Source organism: Cyanistes caeruleus, chromosome 5 (assembly GCF_971803275.1).
Source record: "Cyanistes caeruleus chromosome 5, bCyaCae1.hap1.1, whole genome shotgun sequence".
In the NCBI taxonomy this organism is placed as follows: domain Eukaryota; kingdom Metazoa; phylum Chordata; class Aves; order Passeriformes; family Paridae; genus Cyanistes; species Cyanistes caeruleus.
In genome coordinates, this window is record NC_141705.1 from 76,552,976 (window position 1) to 76,575,855 (window position 22,880).

The following is a 22,880-nucleotide window of genomic DNA, read 5'->3' on the forward strand; positions in this document are numbered from 1 at the left end:
CACAAACCTCCTCCTCAGAGTCGAGGGGATCATCCTCAATACTGAAAGGTAATTGCTGACAAGCACCATCGTAAAACAGAAGATGTGTTAGATGCATGAAGTGCTACAAACAGAAAGCCTGAGCATGGAAGCAGCTACTCTCATTCTGAATTCAGCACACTCCCAGTAAGCTCCACATGCCTCTTACTCCAAATGTCAGCTCTAGCACTTCCAACCTTTGCTCACTGGATTACAGACATCATGTATGGAGCACCTGCCCACAAGGACCTGGCACCATGTTCAGCATTTCAAATATGCCCGCATTCCTGGAAAGCGGCATAGTATTCAAGAAGTTGCTTACACCAATTATATAAGGCTTCTTGTGTAACCATTTGCTCTAATTCCTATAGAATATCCAACTAAAGTGGGAGAAGCTAAGGCCAAATCTTAGGAGAAATGCTGCCAGGGCCAGCGCTGGTGCTGCTGTTTCCAGCTCCAAAGTGTTCCCTGGCACCCAGACCTCAACTCTGCACTGCAAAGGGGCACAGCTGCACCTCACAGGGAACTACTTTCAGGAGACAGTGCAGCTTTCCATGTATAAAGAAATAGCATATATTTTTTTTACTCATTGAAAACATAGTTTGTAAAGAAAAACCTTTGGAATTTGTCAACAGATCTCATTAAATATGTTGCCTTTTGCTGGTGACACTAGATAACGCTAAGACTATTAGAGGGATGACGAAAAACAATGAAAAAACGATTTCATTTTTTTAGAATCCGTTTTTTCCGTTCTTTGTTCTTTAGTGCCACGCTTCACCAGCACTTAAGCAATAAACATGAAGAAACGTGTTGCATAACCGAAGCGGTAATTTAAGGGTGGAGAAGCAGTAACTGTCAGAAGCGGAGCACGGTGATTTACCCTGCAATTATCGGCTCTGGTGTCAGAATGACAGTGTAGATGTTTACAAGCTTTACATACCAGCTCCTCATCTCTGCCTTGGTTCTTACTTGCTGACTCGGTGTCCATGGGGGTGTCGTTGTGCTCCCCCTCGATGCTCTGCTTCTCTATGATGGACGCGTTGGCCACGCTGAACAGCCCGTGGATGTTGACGCGCACTTTCACCTTCACCTTGGAGTTGTCGCCGTCGTGCTGGGGACCAACGTTCTGAATAGTGAAACGCCCTTGGAAACAACAGAGGTGGCTTTAATTGTTGTACCAAAATGCAGAGAAAGAGGGAAAAAAACCCCCAAATGCATTCCTTTAAGGGTGTTAACTTAAATAGCAACTTCACATAACTGAAACTACTTGGAAACTTTCTACGTAGTTGACAATCCTACAATGTAAGCTGCAGGTAGATTAACTAAAAGCTGGTTCCCCAGTTATTACCAGTTCACTGATAATTAATAAGATGTTTTTGCTTTATCTCTATTCCATAAAAAAACAAGACAATACTTTTCTGGGTGTTCTACTTCTCTGCTGCCTTCTGTAACCACCACACTAGAGAAACTACTCTGATTCATCTCAAATGGATTCTTTTGTCCACGTAACTCAAACTTCACACTGAAAAATAAAACGTTAGCAGAGATAAAATATTCTGTTTGAATTTGGTAACATGGCTACACTACATTTTTTGGAGAATGATCAGTGCTTAGCAAGGTTTCAAAAAGCAGTGGGGTTGATACTTGGGGATTCATGGTTTCAAATCTATTTTGAAACTTGCTGAAAATTTAAGTATAGATGATGTGCATATGTAAAGAAGAATTTTTCTTCCTCAAGACCACAGACTTCTTGCATAGACAGCCGAATATACAGCAATACATTAGTACCTGATTAATAAATCAGTGAATAAAATAATGAATTAAAGAAGCCAAGGAGTGTACTAATAACTGCAAGTAAGGTGGCATTAGCTAACAAGAAACTTATTTATGCCACCTAATTCTTCAGACTCTACTACAGATGCTTAAATTGAGGAAACACCTGTATTTTATATTCTCAGGTTAACAGAAAGAGACGTGACAGATCACATGAGACAAGTTATCTGTCCAGACAGGCAACAGCTCCTTTGATCCAATTTCTTTGAAAAATCCAGGCTGGCAGGCACATAAGATCTTTATCAGTTTTACAGAGACTGAAAGAACCAGACAACAGAGCACTGAACTCTTAGTGCCTACTTCTTTTGAAGCGTTCAGAAACTGTAAAGATAGATGGAAGGCAGAACAAAGAATTTTTTTCAGTCATGTCCAACAGAGATGTCAATATGGTTTTGCTCACTACATTTAAATCAGGAAGCCTGTGCTGAGACTTTCTAAAGAACCCAAGTTTTTCTGTAAGCTAGAAAATAGGGAAATAACACATCTTACAAAAAAGAAGAACCACTTTTTCCTGTATCAACAGGAGTTAGGGATGGGGATTTTATTCCCATGTCCTTACCTATTCTGGAATCAGGATAAGGCACTTCATGTGGATGGGTATAATAAGCTTCCAAGTCAAAAGGCTCTTTCTTGTGGAAAGTAATTACTTTTGAGAATGGAGCAGCATGGTTCTTACTGAAGACTTCACACTCCCTAAAGCAATAAACATTAGATAACATTAAACCTCTGAGCATAATTTCATGGATAATCAAAGTCAAGGTATGTTAACAATCAACTGCTAACTAAGCAACAGTGATTTAGTTTAGGTCAGTTTTTAACAAGAGTTGGAGGTTGAAAGCCTCTAGGTCTCAAAGCTGGACGCTGCATTTTGTCACACTTATTAAAAATTAGGCAAATTCACCCCAACATTTTAATTTAATTGCATTTCCCATTGTTAAGCAGTAACTGGAACCCCAAAGGTAAAATGCTAAAAAAGAAAATTAAAATTTCAAGTGTACAAGTGCACAACAGCTTCAAAGCCTGAGGCCTGTTTTTTTCCACAGCTCAACGTTTTTCTTTATATCCAAACACACTCGGTTTTGTAGGCACTGTACAACTTACCCTGTTCCTTCTTCATAAGATGATTTCCATCTCAATGTTATAGAGTAAGGAACAACATCTGTGATGGAAAACTCACGCACTTTAAAAGCTGGAGAAAGAATTGCACACTGGGGAAAAAAAACCAAAAAGACCAGAAGTTTATTATATCCATGCAGTCAAGTAAACAGCAAGTACAAGAATTAATACTTATCATATAGGCCATATGGAGGCCCTGCTTATCACAGACTTTTTTTTTAACAGAAACTTTGTAGAGTTAACTAAATTGAAAGACTTAACCAAAGTAATAGATGTTATTTCCTCAATGATTTTCAGTAAAGATACCCAGCAAAGGTTCCAGGTGATGACACAGAAATGCAACAGCAGAATTTACCAGGTCTTTTTAACAAGCCCATCCTTCTAACATGACACAGCAGCAAATTAATGAATGTAACAGAATCATTTCTGATATGGTCACAGTCACCAGTTAGTGAAAGAACGAGTAAGACTCTGCATCTTGTTTCAGCTGCAGTACATTTTGCTTGTGGTTAGCTGTATTTCATTAGTACATTATGTTAAAGAAGCAATACTAAAGTTTTATTTCAGGAACTATACCTGCAAGGCACAGCCTCTTGCAACAGCTTCGTCAGCATTTAGCGTGGTGCTTATCTCTTTACAGAAAAAGTTAGAGATCTGTTCCTTCACTGCTGGAATTCTAGTAGCCCCACCTACTATTTCTATACTGTAGATATCTTCACGCTGAAGTTCTAGAAAAGAGAGTGCATGCCCTTAAGTTATCATCAACATATCAGAAAGCTATCTTTGGACAAAAAAAGAAGAGAAAAAAAGATAAAAGTTCTCTTGTTATCTAGACACTGTGACAAGCACTGAATGTATTTCATGGCTGACAAGATCTTTAAAACTCTTTGTCTCTACTACAGGCTACAAAGTTTTCTAGCTGCATAAACCTGAGAAACCAGAAGCCAAGCATTCTTGCATGGAATGAGAACAGCTGTCCTTTAAGTGTGTTGTCCACGTGCATCCCCTTTCTGCTTTGCCTAAACTCATAAGGGTGAAATTGGGTCTTCTTCACTATTGGACAATACCTCACCTCTCCCAAAGAAAACCAACAACATTAAACCCAAATAGCTCTCATTTTATGTCTGGCTGAATTTTGCTTGCCAAAAGAGAGAAGAAAACCTTTCTAAGCCAATGTATCTAAGAAATAACATAGCGTGCTTGAAGGTTAACTTTTTAATTCTGAAATCAGGATATGTGTATGAAGTCATCTCAAACAACAGTCAGTCATTGAACAGCTTTGTTCTGCAGTTACTCAGCTTTTTAATTCCTGTATTTGCTATCTAGCCAAGTCACAAGATGACCAGAATTCTTCCCTTTCTTTTAGTTGAAGGTGATGGAATTGAGGGTAAAACCTTTCCTATTAAAAGTCTAAATTCTCTCCTCCACATTATATTAGACAAAAAAAATTAAAATAATATAAAAAAATTACTTTGTTATTGGCACATGCTTTAGGTAACTCAATTTAAGAATATACTGCCAAATGACCAGGTCAGTGAGGATATATAAGTATCACATGGAACAGGCTGGCCAGAAGGTTGCAGTAAAGAATAATACCTTTTACCATCATCGTTTTGGTTTGGTTGTTTGGTGCTTTTTAATAAATTCAGAGTGCCAACCTTTTCCATGACACAGGGTGAATGAGGGTCAATAACCAAGGTTGCAGAGTAGCATGTGCACTAAATGAGGCGGGAATGGGATCATGCATTCATGGCAAGCATATGAATGGAACTTACATTTAACTTTTCAGTATTTAGCTTTGCAATTCTAATAAATACAAAAATACATTGAAAAGATAATCATTAAAGAGATCAGGAATGACTGGATTGCTAGCAGCACCTCAAGTAACTTCTACTTACTGGCTTGATCCATGGCTGCTCTTAGAGGAGGCTCCACTCTGGCCAGAAGGGCAGCACACAACTGCTCAAACTGAGCTCTGCAGGGCAGGGAGAGTGCTTGGCGTTACCAGGCTGCTCAGAGACCACAACCCTCTGCCCCTCAGTGGGAACAACGCCCAGTACCTGTTCATCTTACTGGAGACATCCAGGTCATTCATGAAGCACTCGATATTGAGTGGAAGGTCAGATGCGTTCGCACTCATCAGCTTCTTGAGCTTTTCACATTCCTGATACAATCGCAGCAGTGCTCGGGGATTCTCTTTTACATTCAGTTTGTATTTTGTCCTAAATTCTTCGGAGAAGTAATCTACCAAAGCCTCATCAAAATTCCTACCACCTACGAAAGGGTCAAAGGTAGTGGCCAAGACCTGGCAGAAGTCAAAGAACAAGATCACAAGTTATTAGCCAAGGTTTGTTCTGTGTCATTTACTCAGTGCAGCAAGATGTGACATCATCGCCTTCCACACAGCTTCAGGTGGCACTGGCGACCAGAGACAGGCCCACAAAAGCATTAGGCTCCTAGTAGGTCACAGACAAAAAACTCTCCAAGCCAGAAAGCAAACACTGCTCAGCTTTACTTCACATCCCACTGGATTCAGACTTTGAACTGTCATGGATGGCACCAAAAAAAATTAAAAAGCCCAACATCTCAGAGTGACTCAAGGCAACTCAAGAATCTCCCATGAGTGAGTCAGCTGCACAACTACAACGCTTAGGAGGCTCCCTGAATATGCAAATACTTCAGGGATATGGTAAAACCTGTGCAGTGTCCTCAATTGTCATGCACTTCCCAAAACACACTTCAGCATACTTCACTTCTGCATTTTACAAAAACTGACTTGATGAAATAGTCAAAATCTAACACAAAGGTTTCGTATTCCACGTTTAAGAATATTTTCTATAGACACTTATTTTTTAAAAAAATCTAATCTTTCCACAGAGCAGTATTTTGAGTTTTAAATACTTCAGGCTTTTAATGTATGACTTAAAAGATTACCTTCAGTTTTCCCTTGTTAAAAGCACAGATGGAAACCTGATATGCAGAATGCCCCATATCTACAAAGACCACATTTCTTGGCTTCTCTTCCAAGGCTGGCAGATCTTGCTTGTATATTCCATAGGCTAATGCAACTGGAAAACACCAACCCATGGAATGTAAGGGGAAGCCACACACAGCTGCAGACCATGCATTAAAAGCACCAAGAGACAGACACTGCTCATGTTTACCCTTTCTGAACACCTTCATAACTCTTACTAAAAAGTCAAAACCACGTTGGAAACACATTTTACGCTGACTAGAGAGGAGATGTCACGTGAAGGTATGGCACTAATAAAGACTCACCCTGCATTTCATTTCTGCTTGCAGACAAATTAACATTGCAATTTGTGAAGCGGCACAGATTAAGACTCATGCCTACACCTCTCCCTTGAAATGCCTTACTTTCAGAATTTTTTACTTTTCAAAGCTGAAGTTCAAGCATGCCCAAGGAAATACAGAAATTGTTTTGGAAGACTAATTTACATGAGTCCAAGCTTTCACTACCAGCACTCACTTGGAAAGCTTTTTTGAGACTTTCCAAAAGCAAAGAGAATCAAGAAAAATAAAAATTACTGATTTAAGCAGCTCCAGCTTTAGTCCCCGTCAAGTGTTATGTATTTCTATGCTCTACCTTAGAACTCACCAAAACCAGAAGAGGGAATTTACTTTTATAAATTACTTTATAAAAGCAGTTGTGCCTTTGCTACAGCTGACAGGATTGCCACAGTTTTAAGCACAGATCCCAAGTTTATTTCCAAAGCTATTCCCATAGTGACCATGCTCAGGCTAGCAAACCCCAGCTCTCATGGTGCCTCCCAAGTGCTGCACACCACCCCACTGTTGTGTTTCCAGTTCCCAAACTGGATTGGGCAGTACTAGCCTGGACAGCTTTCTCCCAAACTCCCAATTTTGTAACAGCAGGGTGTCATCACCCTCACATTCAACAGCCTGTACGGCCTCAAAGAACAAGAGAAGTCCCAGCCCTTTACCTGCTGTAGTTTCATTCATCAGCTTCAGACAATTTAATCCCGCAATCTGTGCAGCTGCCATTACAGACCTTCTTTCAGCATCAGTGAAGAAACTAGGGACCTGTTTCCAAAAAATAATGTCATTGGATATTATGGGATATGGATTTTTTAATTCAGAGTAGTCAGACTTGCCCATCAAGCTATCCTATAAATGGCATGACCACAAGAAACTGTTAAAAGCCTACCTCAAATTAATAAGGCTGTCTGAAACAGCTAGCTAATTCATTTGAGTGCATATTTTAATTAGAAGTTCAAAATACAACAAAAATGAGGTGGCATCCAGGGTTGTTTTAAATAAAGCAGATTTTAACACCCACACCAAAAAAACCCCAAAAAAACAAAAAAAGCAAAAATCCTGAAAATGCTTTCTCAGATTGTTTTAATGAGTTTTTCATCTTAAAATCATCACCAGTTTCTGATTTGTTCAGGACAAAGTCAACCCAACAAATATCCACACACAGCCCTACAGTAAACCAATGGCAGAAGCACTGCAGCACTGCTGGAATCAAACTTGAACCTGTATCCATTTCTCAGCTATCACTGCCACCACAGTGCCAGCTTACAGTCACCACAGTGCCAGCTTACAGCGTGCTACAAGGTTCAGTGCCACCAAAAATAGCCACAGCATGATCAGAGCCCAGTTAGGATCTGGCTGCAACCAGCTGGCACCTCTTCAGCAAGCGTAGAGCTCCATTTTGTTGTGTGTTTTGCTGGCTACCACTGTGGGGCATTGCCAAGGATCCCTGGGTGTGTGGGAGGTATTCTCCCAGTGTCTTCCTAAGGCACAAGGAAGCAAGGAAAAAGATCAAAGCAGACTTCTAACAGCTGAAGTACACTGCTTTCCAGTTCCCATGTCTCTGCCTGACAGAGAAGGGATTAACTGCAATCCTTCATGCCCAAACTTCCCACCAGGGCCAGTAAACAAAGACCACATGAAAAGCACACACAGGGCTTCATATCCAGCAAAACAAAAACACTTTTTCAAACAAAGCCAAGTAGTTTGGGTGTGTCAAATTATCAGCATGACCCTCAGAGCCCTAAGTTCAGGTGACTCTCAACTGCACTACAACAGTGCTCACCCATGTAACAAGAAAGAAATTTAACATGCATTTAGGAAGTTTCTTTGGAAGCAAGGAGGATATGCTTACACCTACGACAGCTCTCATTTGTAACTAGAACTACAGTAATCAGAAATACTGTCTGTAGCCCTTGGAGACAGACAGACTGGATCAGTTTAAGCACTGTGTCCTTTCTGAAAATACACTCTCAATGTAACAACTTTTTAATCTCCTCACACATGCTCCTCAAGAAGTATTCTCATCTGGAGAACCTATAAAAAAGGCCTATTTTTGGGGATAAGATTTCTATCCACTACTTGTGCCTCCTAGCATTGCACCACGGTATAAATGGCCCTAGCTTGCATAAAGCTGCCTATGGATTGCCATATATATATATCACAACTTACTGAAATCACACAGTCAGCCACTGGTTTCTTCAAAGCACTTTCAGAAGTCTCCTTCAGCTTGGCCAGCAGCATTCCTGTGATCTGTTCCACTGCAAACAGCCTCTCTTCATCCAGGTACCTCACCTGAAACAGAGAATTGGATTCTTGGATCAATCACCTCAACTTTGCTCTCAAGATGGGCAGCTTGGACATTATTCCTGATGTTGAGCATTCAGACCCATTGAACACCAGGTTCTAGACTCAACTAACTCCCTGTCAATTGATCTGTGCTCCCTACAACAAATCTTCAACAGTTCAGTTTTGTTTTGGGGGTTTTTTTTGGTTTTTTTTTTTGTGGGAAGCTTAATATCTCAGTTATCTCAAGGGACTATTCACAATGATACAGTATTTCTGCTGCCTGTGTATTTTGAATTTAAAAAACAGCAGCAAAAAAGGAGTGTTATACATGTAGGATCACATTGTCCTATAACACAATCTAAAAATACAAGCTTTGGAGCAAGCCCAAGGAACATTTGCTTCCTGCAACAGTCTCTCAAGCACAGGAGGCAGGGAAGGTGTATTCCAGGCAATTCCAACAGTCCTGCCCTGCTCAGGAAATGCAGTTGAATCTTCAGCCTTCATGGCAGGTTCTGTGCCCTGAATTCCTAACAAGCCATTGTCTCTCCAGCAATCCCAAGCACTCCTGCCATTTAGTTTGGAAGCAAATTAAAAACGACTTGTTCAAATCTCATATTCAGAGCATTAGGCTGTTTTCCTGACACTCGGTCTCTGCATGTCTGATGGGAACTAAATCTCACACTGTAATTACACAGATTTGAAGGTAAATCTAGTAAGGTCAAGTGAAAAGCTAATGCGACTATGGAAAACCAGTATGATTGATAAGAAGTCTCCATGGACATCTTGGAGAAAGTACAGACTTATTTAGAGACACATGCATGTATCTGGTTTTCTTAAGGAAAACACAAGTGACCACACAGGAAGTTAAGTGACAAGGGCCCTAAGTGCTCACCTCCACCACCAGAGAGATTCCACCCAAAGCTCTCACTCACCTTTACTCCTACTGAACCATTTGGCATCTTCTGAAGTTCATAGGGAAGTTTGGCCCTCTCAGCTTGTATGTAAGGATCTTCAAATGCTCTTCCATGCAGTTTCTTAAAGCCATGTACTGCATTTTTTACGTTTGTGACAATCTGCGGCAAAGATTATTTTCATTACCCATGACATTCTGATACAGAGGACTGTGCAGAAAGGAATTTTTATGTTGGGCTTAATGCACACACTGACCTGTGTCAAGCCCCACACATTCACTGAGAAGCAAAATGTGAGGAGACAGAAAGAATCATCTACTTTTTAATCTGTGGCCTCTGTTAGAAAAATTAATATGTACTTCTCTCTGACATATCCATTAATTTGCTGCCATCAATTTTCACTGCACTTTTTATTTTAGAGAAGCTTTCTGATACAGCATGGAATATTTAAGATCCTATATTGTTGCAGTGGCTGCCTGCAGGAATTAGTGGAGTTATTACCAACATTAACCTTAAATGAACCTTCAACAAATTAACACATTTCCCTTCCTTTAAAGTTCTCCTCTAATTCAGATCCCATCTGAATGTAACACCTTCCCACACCTACTCTCTCATCAGTGTTTTAACCTAGTTGTTTTCAGGACAGGCTTTTAAACAAAGAAAGGACCAAAACAAACAAATCCCAGTGAACACAATATTTAAGCTATCAAAAGAACCTACTCCAGGACAATCTTTCCCAAGATGAACTTGTTTACTAGCCAGAAAAGTTTTTGAACCATTTACCTGGCTCTTTGCTGCATTCCCAATGGCTCGGGTCTTGGATCCTAAAGATATACATGCTCTAAGTTTAAAAAAAGAAAAAAAAAATCATCTTTAAAAGAAAACATCACAAATTATTTCCATGGTACTTTAGAACACCCACAAAAATTCAAACAACAGAACATGGATGTGTTAAACAACAGCATTACTGCATGGAGCGCCAGAACCTGAAGTGGAATTCTAGTTATTTTGTTCCTTGTAAATTAGTTTAGAAACGGCAAGCAACTGCAACTGTTGTCACTCCAACTGCATTTAAGGAATTCTGTAAAAGCCTAAATGCTCTACAGATCTTATCATGAAGGAAAGGTACCGATAGTTACTTCTGGGTCACAGGTTAAAAACCTAAAAAGCCTGTGGGATTCTAATTCAAAACCCTGATCTTTACCAGCTTCTCTTGACTCAACAACCCTTGAGCCTGAGAGGGCCACATTCACACTCTTAAGAGCCCTTAGCAACAATCCTAAAACATCAAACAACCCGGGAGCTGAACGAGCTGTGAAGTGCTTGCACAACTGAGAACTACCAGCTACAAGCAGCAAACAGGCAGAAAGGCAGAGACCCGGGAACAGCTCCCAGGCACTCAGGGCTTGCTTGGGAAGCTCCACTGTAATCCACAGCTCCCTGCAGCTTCTTGGCTGCCACTGAACACCCCCTTGTATCTGCAAACGCTGCTCAGGCCCCAGCCACCATGTGGGCCCTCACACACTGCCTTTGGAAATGTTCTCTTCTATTCTGGAAGTTACTAACACCATACCTTCACATCACAGGCCTGAAATACAACTCTTCCCCAAAAGGCAACCGATCTGGCTATGACCATTCAGCAGTAACAGAGAAACCCAGATTTCATACAGCTCTGGTGTAATTGTTTAATGAATGCATAAAGGTCACTCGATTGCTTCCTGCTTCCTCTCCATCACTGAGGGCACTGCACTCTGGTAGTATTTTCTAGCAACTTCTTCTCTCTGACACTCAAAACCTTTTCCAGATCTAACTGCTGCAAACACACGAGGCATTACCCTACATTTTCAAATACACAGTTCAGCTTTCACAACCAACTTCTACAATTTTTAACATCACAACACTACAGCTTCCAATTACGCCTTGTGATAATTAGAATTAGGGGAAGTCAGATAAACGAGACATTTGCACAGCAAGCAAATGATTTACAAACTAATGCTATCGCATTAGACCTTTTCAGTGCAGGAACCTGCCTCTGCTCACAGACAGCACTGCTTGCACAGGACCCCATCCAGAGCATGCAGCACCATCTCAGAGGCCCCAGAGCTCTTGCCATGGGTTATCTCAATTACTCACTTCCAGCACAGGGGGATGGGTGGTTTCTCCCTCCTGCTGCTGGGAAGCAGAGATGTCAAAAAAAAAAATGTGTGTCCTCCTTAGCTTCAAAAAATTCAGTTGCTTCCATGATTCCGTATTACATCATCTTAATTACAGCATGTGATCGCATTAATCACACCTGGTGTGAAATAAGTTATGAGCTATCAACAACTATCTTGTTTTTCCACAAAACCACAGTGGTGAGGCAGAGCACCTGAAAGGGCCATTTGCCATGAGTTTAACATGCCAGAATCACTGGAAATGTGTTAAACAGACCTGCTGAAATTCCCAGCTCAGGAAAAGTCAAGTGCCAGTTAACTTTCAAAAAGATACAGGGCTAAAAGCCAGGGAATATCCAAGTTCCACAGAACTGCATGGCTTATTGGCAGAATCTGTTCCACTTTGTAAAGTATTTGTGCTAAAGCTTCCAGGATGATACACGGCTGTACTAACACCGACAATCCCAAGCACTGGATTACTGAATGTAATTAACTAATAGCTAACTCAAGTACCTGCATGATGTGAGCACCTCAACAGGAACATTCAAGTAAGTTCCTTTACTGTGTTGTTATGTGCAGTAAGGAAAGTTTTCATGATTGAAGAATTAGATCTGTCTACATCACTCAAATCCCACTTGAAGTAAAGATTTAGCTACCACAATAAACTTACATAACAGTAATAAACCTGTTACATTTCTGTTTACCTTCGCTTGATTTCTCCCGAGACAATAACAGTAGAAAAGATGTTGCTCAAGGTCTCCTGTATTACTACATTTTGAGACAGAAAAGGTCAACGAAAATGTAACTTAAGGTGTGACAAGCACTATCTTTAAGTGTACGTACACTCCAGATGCTGTAATTGCTAACCTGAACCTCTTTCATAATCACTTTGCAAGTATCTTGAAAGTACAGTTAATCAGACATTAGTATAGAAAATATCAAATGCAGGTAAGCCTACCTGCAAAGAACACACCCCCAAAAGTAGAAAAAATTGGAAGTGCTCTTCATCACAATGGGGAGGGAAACTGCAGCTGCCTGAGGATTCTCTGGGCAACAATTTCTTGGGATACTTTGCATTTGAAAGGCCAGAGAATTTCAGTTCTCACTGCGTATCTAGTGCACAAGGATAATTGCTTCCTGAGAGTTAATATGAAAAACATTATTTTCTAAATATGCGAAATGAATTTTCAAGAGTATTCCCACTGAAACAGACGGCATACTTTTCGGCAATCAACTTCTCTGTACTTTTAAAAATCAACTTTTTAGAACGCAAACCTACATTACTCTGACACCAGGGCAGCAGTGCTGAAGTTACTACAGTCTCGCACAGTGGAAACAGCTTTTTCTCTGTGGGCTACAAGTCCCTTGGCAAAAAGAGAAGCACCATCCAGCCCCCGATTTTTATGAGTATTACACGAATTCCTGAATCCTCCTTCAAAATTATGCACAGATGGAGCTCTAAAAATCCTAGACGTATCCCATAGAAACAGAGGAGCAAAATCTCCACCTACTCTTGCGTCTCCCATCATCACGGACGTTGCCCAGTGTCCCCCCCTCCCCTCCCCTTTCCTTGCCAGACCTCGGTGTTCCAAGGCCACAGATGCGGTGCAAGTAGGAACAGGTTTAAAGAAAGGGAACTCATCGCGCCGCTTCCCTGCTGAATCAACCTCCACCTCCTCCTCCTCGCCAGTCTCGCCACCACTCATACAATTCTTAATGGAAGCGCTCCCAGCCCTGGCAGCCGTTCCGGAGTTGTGGGAACACACGCGCTCCGCGGGGATCTCCGGCTACCCGAGAGCAGAGCGCTGCGAGGGCAGCAATGCCCCGAGCCCGGGGAGCCGCGCAGCTCCTCCGCCAGCACAGCGCGGGATTTCAAGGACACGCCGGCACCGCCGGAGCCGGGACGCACACCCGGACACGCCAGTGTCTTCCCAGCACACGCATTCCCAGGAAGGGGCAGCGTGCCGGCTCCCGGCTCGGCCGGCCGCAGGGGCCGGGCCGTGAGGGGGATCCCGCGGGAGGACGCGCGGGGCAGCCCCCGGCGGGCGGGCGGGCCCCGGGCGCGCCGGTACTCACGGCGTGCAGCGGTCGCTGTACTCGTTGGCGATGGTCTCGATGCCGCCGCTCCGCGCCACGCCGATGTAGCAGTTGAGGAAGCCGAGGTCGATGCCGACCACAGACATGGCTGCGCCCGGTGCTCCGCTGGCGCTGGGACCGGCCGCGGCTCCGCGCCCGCCGCTCCCCCACTGCGGAGCGCCGGCACCAACCGGCAGCGGGCCCGCCGTGCGCAGGCGCCGCCGGCGGGGAGCCCGCCCGGCCCCGGCGCCGCCTCGGCTCTTTCCGGCAGGGCTCGGGCGGCGCTGCCCTTCCAGAAGGATCTGGAACGGGAGGGATGCGGGCGAGCGGGGAGGGAGCGGCACCGCCCAGAGCGACGCCCCGCGCTCGCGTCAGCGCTGCGGTGGGACCGCCCCGCCCGCCTTAAAGGGTCCGGGGAGCGCGGCTGCCCGGGCCTGGCGCTGCCGCAGGGTCCGGGTTAATGAGATTATAACAATCCGGAGCAATTAGTGCAGAGCGGCGATCGCGGCCATTAGCACGGCCGTGCTTGGAGTGAGCCGCCAGGGACCTGCCGTGCCGAGGGGGCAGGCACCTGGAGCGGGTGGAACCTGGAGAACCGCCGAGGGCCAAGGTACGGGGCGAGCCCTGTGCTGGAAGCCCAGTTAGGCCCTTGCTGTGTCCGACAGAGGTGGGGATGGCCCTTGGTGGCTCCTGGTGCCAGGAACGGGCAGAGTTTGGGCTGTCGAGCCCTTCATTCTGCCCATTGCTGGCACCCACGGAAGAGCCGTCCCTGGCTGGGGATGGGCCCTGTGTATTTCCAGGAACGGACTCGTGTGTTCCCTTTCCCTGGGGAAAAAAGTCATCTCGAACCCCAAGTAATAACTCTACTTACCCCACGTTTTGCGGGTACCGGGTATTTGTGGATTGAAACTCGACAAAACAAACCTACGGGCTGGAAAAGTTCCCTAAGTATTTATTTGCTTCTAAAAATGACACTTTCACACAGCAATGTGACGTCTTTGTGACACAGCATGTGACACTGCACTGCACAGTTCTGTTCCACTGGAGAGATTAAAAATAAGCACAAAACGACTAAACTAGTTTAATATCCCTGTCAAGAGGATTGATTCTCCCATTTGTCACGATTTCATTGATCTACTAAACAAGCAGAATTTTCCTAGTGAAAACATATTCTTTTCCTCTAAAACTTCCAGAGGCAAGAGAAACCACTGGAACACAGAATCATTTGTAACACAACTACTTTATCTGCCTCAGTTATCTCATTTTTACTTGCTAGGACTAGGATCAGAAAAGTAAACCAGGTCCAGTCCTGGTAGCCAGGCAGGCAGATCCCCCAGCTCCAATTCCTGCTCTGCTTTTTCCATCCCTGTTAGAAAAACAGTGGTTCAAAGTATGGCAGCACCACTTGAGGCTGACTCCCGACTGAATAGAAACCTCGAGGGCAAAGAGATTAAATGCAAATGTTCCTGTGTGGTTGTGCAACCCAAGCCAGCTGGTTTGAAGCAGACTTGAGCAAACATTCCTGACGGCCACCAGAAAGTGCCAGTGGGCTTTTTATTTGCTTTGTCAAGAGTTGGAGATGCGAGTACGAGCAGGGTGAGCCAAACTCTTGGAGGCATCTCCTAAAAGCCATCTCTGTGCTTCAGTGTCACGCTGATGTTCAGTCTGAGTATGAACAAAGCTCACTCCAGCCAGATAAGCCACAGACTTGCCTGTGCACAGCCCCGTTTCTCATCATCGACTGCCTCTGTAGTAATCTTGGGCCTGGGGTTGCCCCAGTCTTTCCAGTTCTTGGCCTGTGGATCACATCTGGTACTTTAGTAGCTCAAAAAGAATATTTGTCCAAACTCCATGGGCCAAGGGTTTAATGTGAAATTAATGGCTGGGGTGAAATCTTAGGAATGCTGCTGACCTTTCTTAGAAACCAGACATTTAAATGCCATCTAATTGCTTTTTTTGGATCCTAAGTTATCAATACACCACAAGGTTTGGTCCTTCCCTCTTGAAAATGATTACAGAAATAAGGGTCTTCTCATTTATGTACATGCTAAGATTTTTCCTCAGAACTGAGAAGAATCCTCAGTTATTATTAATTTTCTCAAGCAATACTGTTCTAAGTGTTCTGGGTGTCTAGGTGTCAGCTCTTTATATTTTTGGGCTGTGTTCTGGCTTAAAATGCTGCCAGCCAGGTAAGAGCCTTTTCAATGTTGTTTTAGTATGAACAAAATGGAAACATTGAGAATTCCAAACAAGTGGCAAGTAAGTATTTTCTTGGATTCATTGGTCTTTCTGTAGTAAAGAACACTAAGGAACTTTTTCTCCTAATGGATCACTCCAAAGGAGGATCTTTTGACTATTAAATATTTATCTGGTGTCACGCTCTGTTAGCTGGTACCAGTGGCTAAATTTAGAAAAGCTGGGATCCTTCTTCTGATGCCTCTTTTAAGCTCTACTGGGCAAGTAGAAGGCTTAGGAATTAAATGAGGTCACTCCTGTCCTATGGGTGGCTCTGAGTTCTTTCAATGCTATTAAAACTCGAACAGCTCATTTTTTTTTCCTTCTTTAGTATAAGTGAAATAGTTTTATACCACGTAGATTGCAGTTCATAGTGATCAATAGAGTCCTCTAAAACATGTTAAGAGCTGTTTTAGGAACCAGCACTGTTTTTTTTGTCTTCACCAGCAAAAAACATGCACAATTTTTTTTGGGAGAGACAAATCCAAATCTCTCTCATTATGTCAAATTCTAGTGGAGAGAAGGTATTTATTTATTTATTTTTTAATTAATATTGAAGATTTAACTTAGCTACATCTGAAATCAAATCCACTTGTAACATCAAGGTAAGGCTCTGGGTTCTCCAGAATGGCAGAAAGACAGTCTTGTCTACTTTAGGCCACACAGATGAAACATGATCAATACAAGTAAATGTAGTAACATAGCTAAAAAGCATTCCACGTATTTTGGTTTGGATCAACATGAATATAGGCAAATGAGAGGCTATTTGATAATGGTTGCTGATGGTACAGAGTTGCTGCTTAGCTGACAGAAACCACTTTTGCTGAAAGCAGCAACTGTAGTTTGCTTGTTGTTTCTGAAAGTTATCCCATCTGGAAAATACAGTCTTAACTGGAGAAATGTCAGGTGCTATAATTAATTCAAGGCCTCCACTTGGATCAGAATAAGCAGCATGATAAGAAGTTGTTAAAATCATCAGCCTCATTTGAACCTTTAAAACAACATGAATGAAACAAGGATCACTCACAAAATACATTTATACAGCCACAACACATATAAATCTTCTCATTCTCATATTTTGTGCTAGTAAACCCATTATCTTACTCTAAATTATTATAATTTATGTTTCTAATAATCTTGATACTCTTCTCTATCCTAGTGGTAAGTTAATGACCAGAAACAGGCAATTCTTTGGTAAAGCCTCAAGAGGCAGAGCATTTTGAAATAAAACCAGCATGGACTGCTGCTCAGATAAAGCATAAAACAGTGCAATTCACATTTAGTCTGAAAGGAAAACGTCAGTAGTGCTAATGGGGTAAGCTTCAAGGTTTGTGATATTTAGGACAGATTACCAGAGGTATGCAGGGCATTATGTAAGATTTTAAGTATCCCTGGCATTTTCTGAAATGACCTAAGCAAGTTCCATGCCAACATTTATTCAGATATTCTGTTGACTTCCTGGAATAGCAAGAGAGGAGATCTTTGAAACAAAGCTTTGGAACTAACAACTTCCCTGTTAGCGGGTGGCAAAACTTCCTTAGGGATGCGGGGAACAAAGTCCTGGTTTCTCAAGAGCATTTTTGTGTTTTGTTTATTAAATTATTTGTATAATAGGAAGAATTTGTATTATTAAATGTACTTCAAATGCTACTGAATGACCTATTAAAATTATTCTACCCACAAACTTCTCCTACCCCAGATATCTGGCTCTGAGTAGGAAAGGGAAAGCCAGTACTAGTTTTCTACTAAAAGCTTTCACCAAGCTGTGAGCTGAACATACTTTAACAAAACAGAAGTGGAAAAAGTACAAGTTCTGTAAGCTGCACATCAGATCTAGTAGACAAGTAAGACATGTAATTTTGACCAATTTCTGTAATTACAGTAATCCTACTGTGGAAAGACTTGGCTCTTCACTAATAGTCTGTCGAGCACAAATAACTGTAAGTGTAAAAGCTGTAGCTAACACCCTCATGAGTTTGTAGTAAGTGTGATGATAAAGATTTAAAAGGTGTTTGTATCTGTTTGTAAAAGCTACCTTAATGGTGTCCATAACATCCAAAACTGAAGGCCTGGTGCACCATGACTCCCTGTGTACAGAACTACCCAATCCCTGTACAGGCCAGAAAATCCATCTGTATTTGTAATTTTAATAATCCAGTCCCCGGTTCCTGGAACTGTTGCTCAGCAGCACCTAATAGGAAAGAAATTTATGCACACTGTTATGCATGCAGACACCTTGCTTTTCAGTACAGGCTGCCTGCATAACTGAAACATTTAAACAGAGGAGATCATGGCTTTGTCTCGTTTTTAACAAAGCATAGAGACATGGAGGGGTGAAGACTGTGTATTCGAACTGGTAGTGACTTGCATTTGCTAAAACACTTTCCAGGTCAAGTAACTACCATTCCAACGCTGCTGTCATTCAGCAGAATCTTACGGATCCAATTCTCTCGCCCTTTCTCTGGAAAGATTTTTTTCTATGGAACACCATGCTTTCTCTTCCTCCCCACACCTTCTTGCTCAGATGTATGAGAATCATTACTTGTTTCAGCTTTTCCTTATAGTGGAGCAAAAGTTAAAAAAATCTGTGTGACAAAAAAAGCTAAAATTATATCTGTAGATTTTTAATCTGTTTTCCAGCTCTTGGGATTCTCTACAGGTGAAAACATGGCAGGCAATAAACCAACCTTTGAAGGAAGAACTCCAAACTGTACACCTTTTTATACCAAAGGCATAGCAAAATTATGAATTCAGCTCAAGTACAAGGCATAGGGAGCAACAGGTGAAGCAAAGTAGCCAATTCCTGGGATAACCTTGCACAGACAAGAACCAGTGTTAAATTGTCCATTGCAGGCAAATCAGGAAAGCCAACAGCCCCAGAGACTTCTCTTTATACTACAAAGCCTTCCAGACACTTTCCGGGAAATTAATTTTACCTGTCTGAATGAATGAAATGGATTTAGAGACATTAACTACCCAGAAATAATCTCCAGTTGAGAAAATCTTCAGTTGATATTCTTGATACAGAACAAGGATGGTCATTAAACACCTTAAGTTAGGAAAACCCAAACTCCTCTGGTTTCTGCACCCAAAGTTGGCAAAATTCAGTTAAAACTTTTCCCTTCAGAATCTAAAAAAATGCAAAAACTGAGAGCTGTGCTACAGCACTGTTTCCAGAAAATTATCTTTCACTCTACTTCATCCTCTTCTTTAAAGAGTGTGCATTTCTTATTACTTTTATGCTTGTAATTGCACATTGGTAAATTTTTAAGTAACAGAAAGGATTCTGCTACTGTTGTGCATTGGTCTGCCTCTGGAATGAAGTAAATAAAATGCCTGAGGTACATCAGGTAAGCCTGGCACTGCCACTGCAGAGATTTCACTGCCCTTCCCTGACCAGCTGAGCTGATCTCAGTGGATCTTGCTCCTGCTGCTCTGCCAGCAGCCAGGTTTGCCAAAATATCCTTCCAAAAGGCATTTGGAACACAAAGATTGCTGGATACAGCTATGAAAACACAGCATTACAGTATCAGAATACTGACCTCTGTACTAAATTAAACTTCAAAGCACGAAGAACAAGATCTATCCAAAACACTGCTTTTACAAAATGATGAGGAAACGTGGCAGTCTCAGAGCAATTCCTACACTGAGGGTTTTTTAATATTTTCACTTGTAAAAGCTGATCACAGTAGAAGAAACATTTTACATAACTTCTTAGAGCCCTGACATAGCTGTGCTGGTTTTAACTGCACCAGGGGTACATCCTGTGTAGTAAATGCAGACCATGTGCGTGTACCCAAAATCATTTTTTATTTGCCAGTTTGGGAACAACTCCACAGCTGTAGTATTCCATTTCCTGTCCTGAACAGAACATGTAAGAAAGCATCCAAAGACCCTGAGCTTCAACAGTGGATATGCCACTTTGTTAAATATCATACTTGTAAGGAAATTAATCTTGATTGTTATTCATGGAATGTCTCTAAAATTTGAGTCACGAGCTTCTACACATGTGAGCCATCTGGAAGCACTTCCAGGAGATGGAAGGGAGATTTTAAGAACTATAAACAGTGTTATTTACATAATGCCTGTTTTACTTTTTTCCACTGTAAGGAAAGAAAGAAAACAACCTTAAACTCTTTATATACAAAATTACTGTAATTGAAAAAGGACTGCTTAAGAATTTGCATGCGATATCAGGAGATTAATCAAACTTTAGTGACTGACAGAATTCCTCCTGGTCAGCACTACCAGAAAAGCCTGTGGCAAGGAAACTTTCTGGCAGTGTAGTAAAGAACTGTCAACAAGAGAAATCACAGAACACTGGATTTTTGTTTACATTATCAAAACCTAATCGAAGAACTCCTAAAAGAGATAACTTAAGACAGAGACAAATGAAGCAGATTTTCCATCTATTTTCACATTAAACAAATCAGATAGGAATACTTTATTTTCCATTCTGCTGATATGAATGAATTTTATGCAATTTGCCAAATGCCAGTATCAACATTTCATATTCCAAGACCAAAATTTCTTGGAATTAATTCCATGGGTGTTGGCCTGGGTGCCTTTCAAAAATCCATCTGAATTGGAGAGATGTTTATGGACACCTCACAAAGTCATTAATCATTTAAGATCAAACCCCAGATTTTATTGCTGCTACAATAAGGTACACAGGAAACCTGCCTCTTTCTACCACTACTAATTACTAGCCATGCTGAGGGAAAGAAGTGCACAGCTCTTGACCAGATCTAGTTTGTTTATTAAAATTAATATGCAAAAGATTATTTTTACCTTTATCCTCTTTGGACATAAAAATAAGTTTGCATTTGTCCTTAAATGCAACCTTTAGAGTCTGTGTTGGGAAATACTGTGTAACATTTGCCAAATCACCAGTGCCAAAAATTCTACAGAGAAAGAAATGGATTTTTAAAAATAACTAGAGATTTTAAAATCTCTGAAGTTTATACTACACCAAGGATATTATACAGTATCTCTTCTGTTTGGTGTGAGTTGCAACAAATGCCACAAATCTTCCTTTTCAGGTCCCTTCTTTTTCAAGCACTTCTTTTTGGAAGTACAGATTTATTTTGAAACTTACCAACAGTGTGTGAATTTGGTGTTAACACTTGAAAATCTCAAATTATGAGTGAAACATCAGTAATATGAGAAATAGCTTAAATTTTCAACTTCCTCACTTCATCCATTTCCAGGTCTAGGGATACCTATGGAAAGTGCAGGAGAGCAGAGTATTTAGATGGCTGTGCAGACATTTCTCTCCTGAAGCAGCCTCCATAAGCATTTTGGCTGACAGAGAGGGTGCTCACACTCCATCTTAAAGCAATGCCTGACAGCTTATATAATTATCATAAACTTGGTGGCACTTTTAGAATTACATTATTCTCCTAAATTAAAGAAAGGGTTCTCCTGGACACTAAGATGAACAGCTAAAACCACTGCAGCAAAGACTGCATGCTTTCTTCCATGTTCCTTCTTCCATCTGTCAGGAAATCTAATACCCAAACCTCACGTATTTTAGACTTCTGTGAGGTGTAACAGAGTAACTCTCACATCCCCTGATTTCTAAGCGGGAAACCCAGCTAACACACTGCTGCTGTGATTTGTGTGCCTCAGACTGAAATACTGTTGCTCATCTGCTAGAAACCATAAATCCTGGAGAAAGCTTATTAACAAAGTCTTCAACCATGCACTTCAGGCCTAAGACTTCTGCTGCCTGGAACTAAAGCAGCTGTTGAGTGATGCAGACAAGCTGTGAATCACCCTGTGAGCACTGCAAGCTTTTGATTGACTGTTTCAGGACTACCCCAGACTGTGTCATTTACTAGTGAAAACAAGATCTAAAGATTTCGTCATGAGAACCCGTGAAATTGAATTTGCTTTCCTGAACTCTTAAACTTTTTGATCCCTTTGTTTAAAATGGAATTCTAGTTCTGCATTTTATGAAAAGCACTAATGAAAAACAAGTAGAAAAATAAAAAATACATTAAGTAAAAAAGAATAAAAAATTAATGTTTTACTGTTAACAAATATACATTTTTATTATAAAGTTATTAATGTAAAATAAGCCAAGTCCATGCACATCTTAAAACCACCCTCATCTTTCTTTGTGTCTTCAAAACTGCATTTTAACAAATAGAAGTATTATTTATAGTTAAAACTCACAGAGTCAAGTAAAAAATCAACCACACTATAGTCCTCGAGTGTGCAGGAGAGCAGAAATGGTAAGCCATTAGTTTTGTGAGGCTAAGTGCCAAGAATTGTCTAAAATATTTCTCTCTGTTTTGATTGATACAATGCTACTGGAAACATTCTGTATTTTTCAGGAGGTGCAAAATTTTAACTAATTGGAGAACTATTTTTTCCTCCATCACCAACTTCCATGTTCATACAGCACTTTGAGGATTAGTTTACCATTTTATGTTGCATATTGTACACTGAACAGCAGTGAACCTACAAATTATGTGGTGTTTTCATACAATAAAGTTATGACCAGGATAAAAAAAAGTGACAGTATATAAAAATAAGAACTTTGGTTCTCTGAAATATTTTTAAGTATTCAACTGATGAGCTCATTAAAAGCACCACTGAAGTTTTAACTGTGTAATACCACAAGGCATTTGATTATTTTTAAGCATTTCAAAGATACCCAATGGGTGGCACTCAAATTGAGTTCATTTCCCTTTATATGGGATGCTTTAAAGACTTAACACCACCAGGCAGGATGCCTGAGTGTACAGGAAGCTCATCTATGCAGCCAAGCCAAAGGACAGTTTAAAGGCCAGTTCCACAGCAGCTTCTGTCACTGAGTCATGGAAACACACGTAAAACTCCTGAGGTTTGGGATGGAGAATGAGTCTCCTGGGGAAAAAAAAAAAGAATAAAAAGAAGAAAATCATCACAGGTGTTATTTTTTTTTCTCCTCAAATGGCAGAGC

General features: G+C 41.3%; 2 protein-coding genes and 1 long non-coding RNA gene across 8 annotated transcripts in view; 1 reads left to right on the plus strand and 2 right to left on the minus strand.

The window, feature by feature from the left end:
- The window catches only part of HSPA4L (heat shock protein family A (Hsp70) member 4 like), a 19,825-nt gene extending 5,755 nt beyond the window's left edge, over nucleotides 1–14,070 (minus strand). For both annotated transcript variants that reach the window (XM_086890527.1, XM_086890526.1), the window contains exons 1-12: nucleotides 13,694–14,070; nucleotides 10,248–10,305; nucleotides 9,486–9,626; nucleotides 8,437–8,559; nucleotides 6,933–7,032; nucleotides 5,902–6,035; nucleotides 5,028–5,272; nucleotides 4,866–4,942; nucleotides 3,544–3,695; nucleotides 2,953–3,059; nucleotides 2,411–2,544; nucleotides 959–1,161 (exon numbers count right to left, since the gene is read on the minus strand). In XM_086890527.1, the coding sequence (XP_086746653.1) occupies nucleotides 959–1,161; nucleotides 2,411–2,544; nucleotides 2,953–3,059; nucleotides 3,544–3,695; nucleotides 4,866–4,942; nucleotides 5,028–5,272; nucleotides 5,902–6,035; nucleotides 6,933–7,032; nucleotides 8,437–8,559; nucleotides 9,486–9,626; nucleotides 10,248–10,305; nucleotides 13,694–13,800 (1,581 nt within the window). In that variant the 5' untranslated portion in view covers nucleotides 13,801–14,070. The remainder of the gene's footprint in view (nucleotides 1–958; nucleotides 1,162–2,410; nucleotides 2,545–2,952; nucleotides 3,060–3,543; nucleotides 3,696–4,865; nucleotides 4,943–5,027; nucleotides 5,273–5,901; nucleotides 6,036–6,932; nucleotides 7,033–8,436; nucleotides 8,560–9,485; nucleotides 9,627–10,247; nucleotides 10,306–13,693) is intronic.
- Nucleotides 13,988–21,965, plus strand: LOC147653270 (uncharacterized). The gene is made up of 2 exons (XR_015287298.1): nucleotides 13,988–14,303; nucleotides 18,569–21,965. It is a non-coding gene; the product is annotated as an uncharacterized LOC147653270 (long non-coding RNA).
- Nucleotides 21,958–22,880, minus strand: part of INTU (inturned planar cell polarity protein) — a 39,480-nt gene continuing 38,557 nt past the window's right edge. For all 5 annotated transcript variants that reach the window (XR_015287288.1, XR_015287289.1, XM_086890525.1 and 2 more), the window contains exon 16: nucleotides 21,958–22,804. Coding sequence is in view for 3 of the 5 variants with exons in the window: in XM_086890525.1 (XP_086746651.1) it covers nucleotides 22,693–22,804 (112 nt within the window). In the remaining 2 variants the exon portion in view is untranslated. The remainder of the gene's footprint in view (nucleotides 22,805–22,880) is intronic.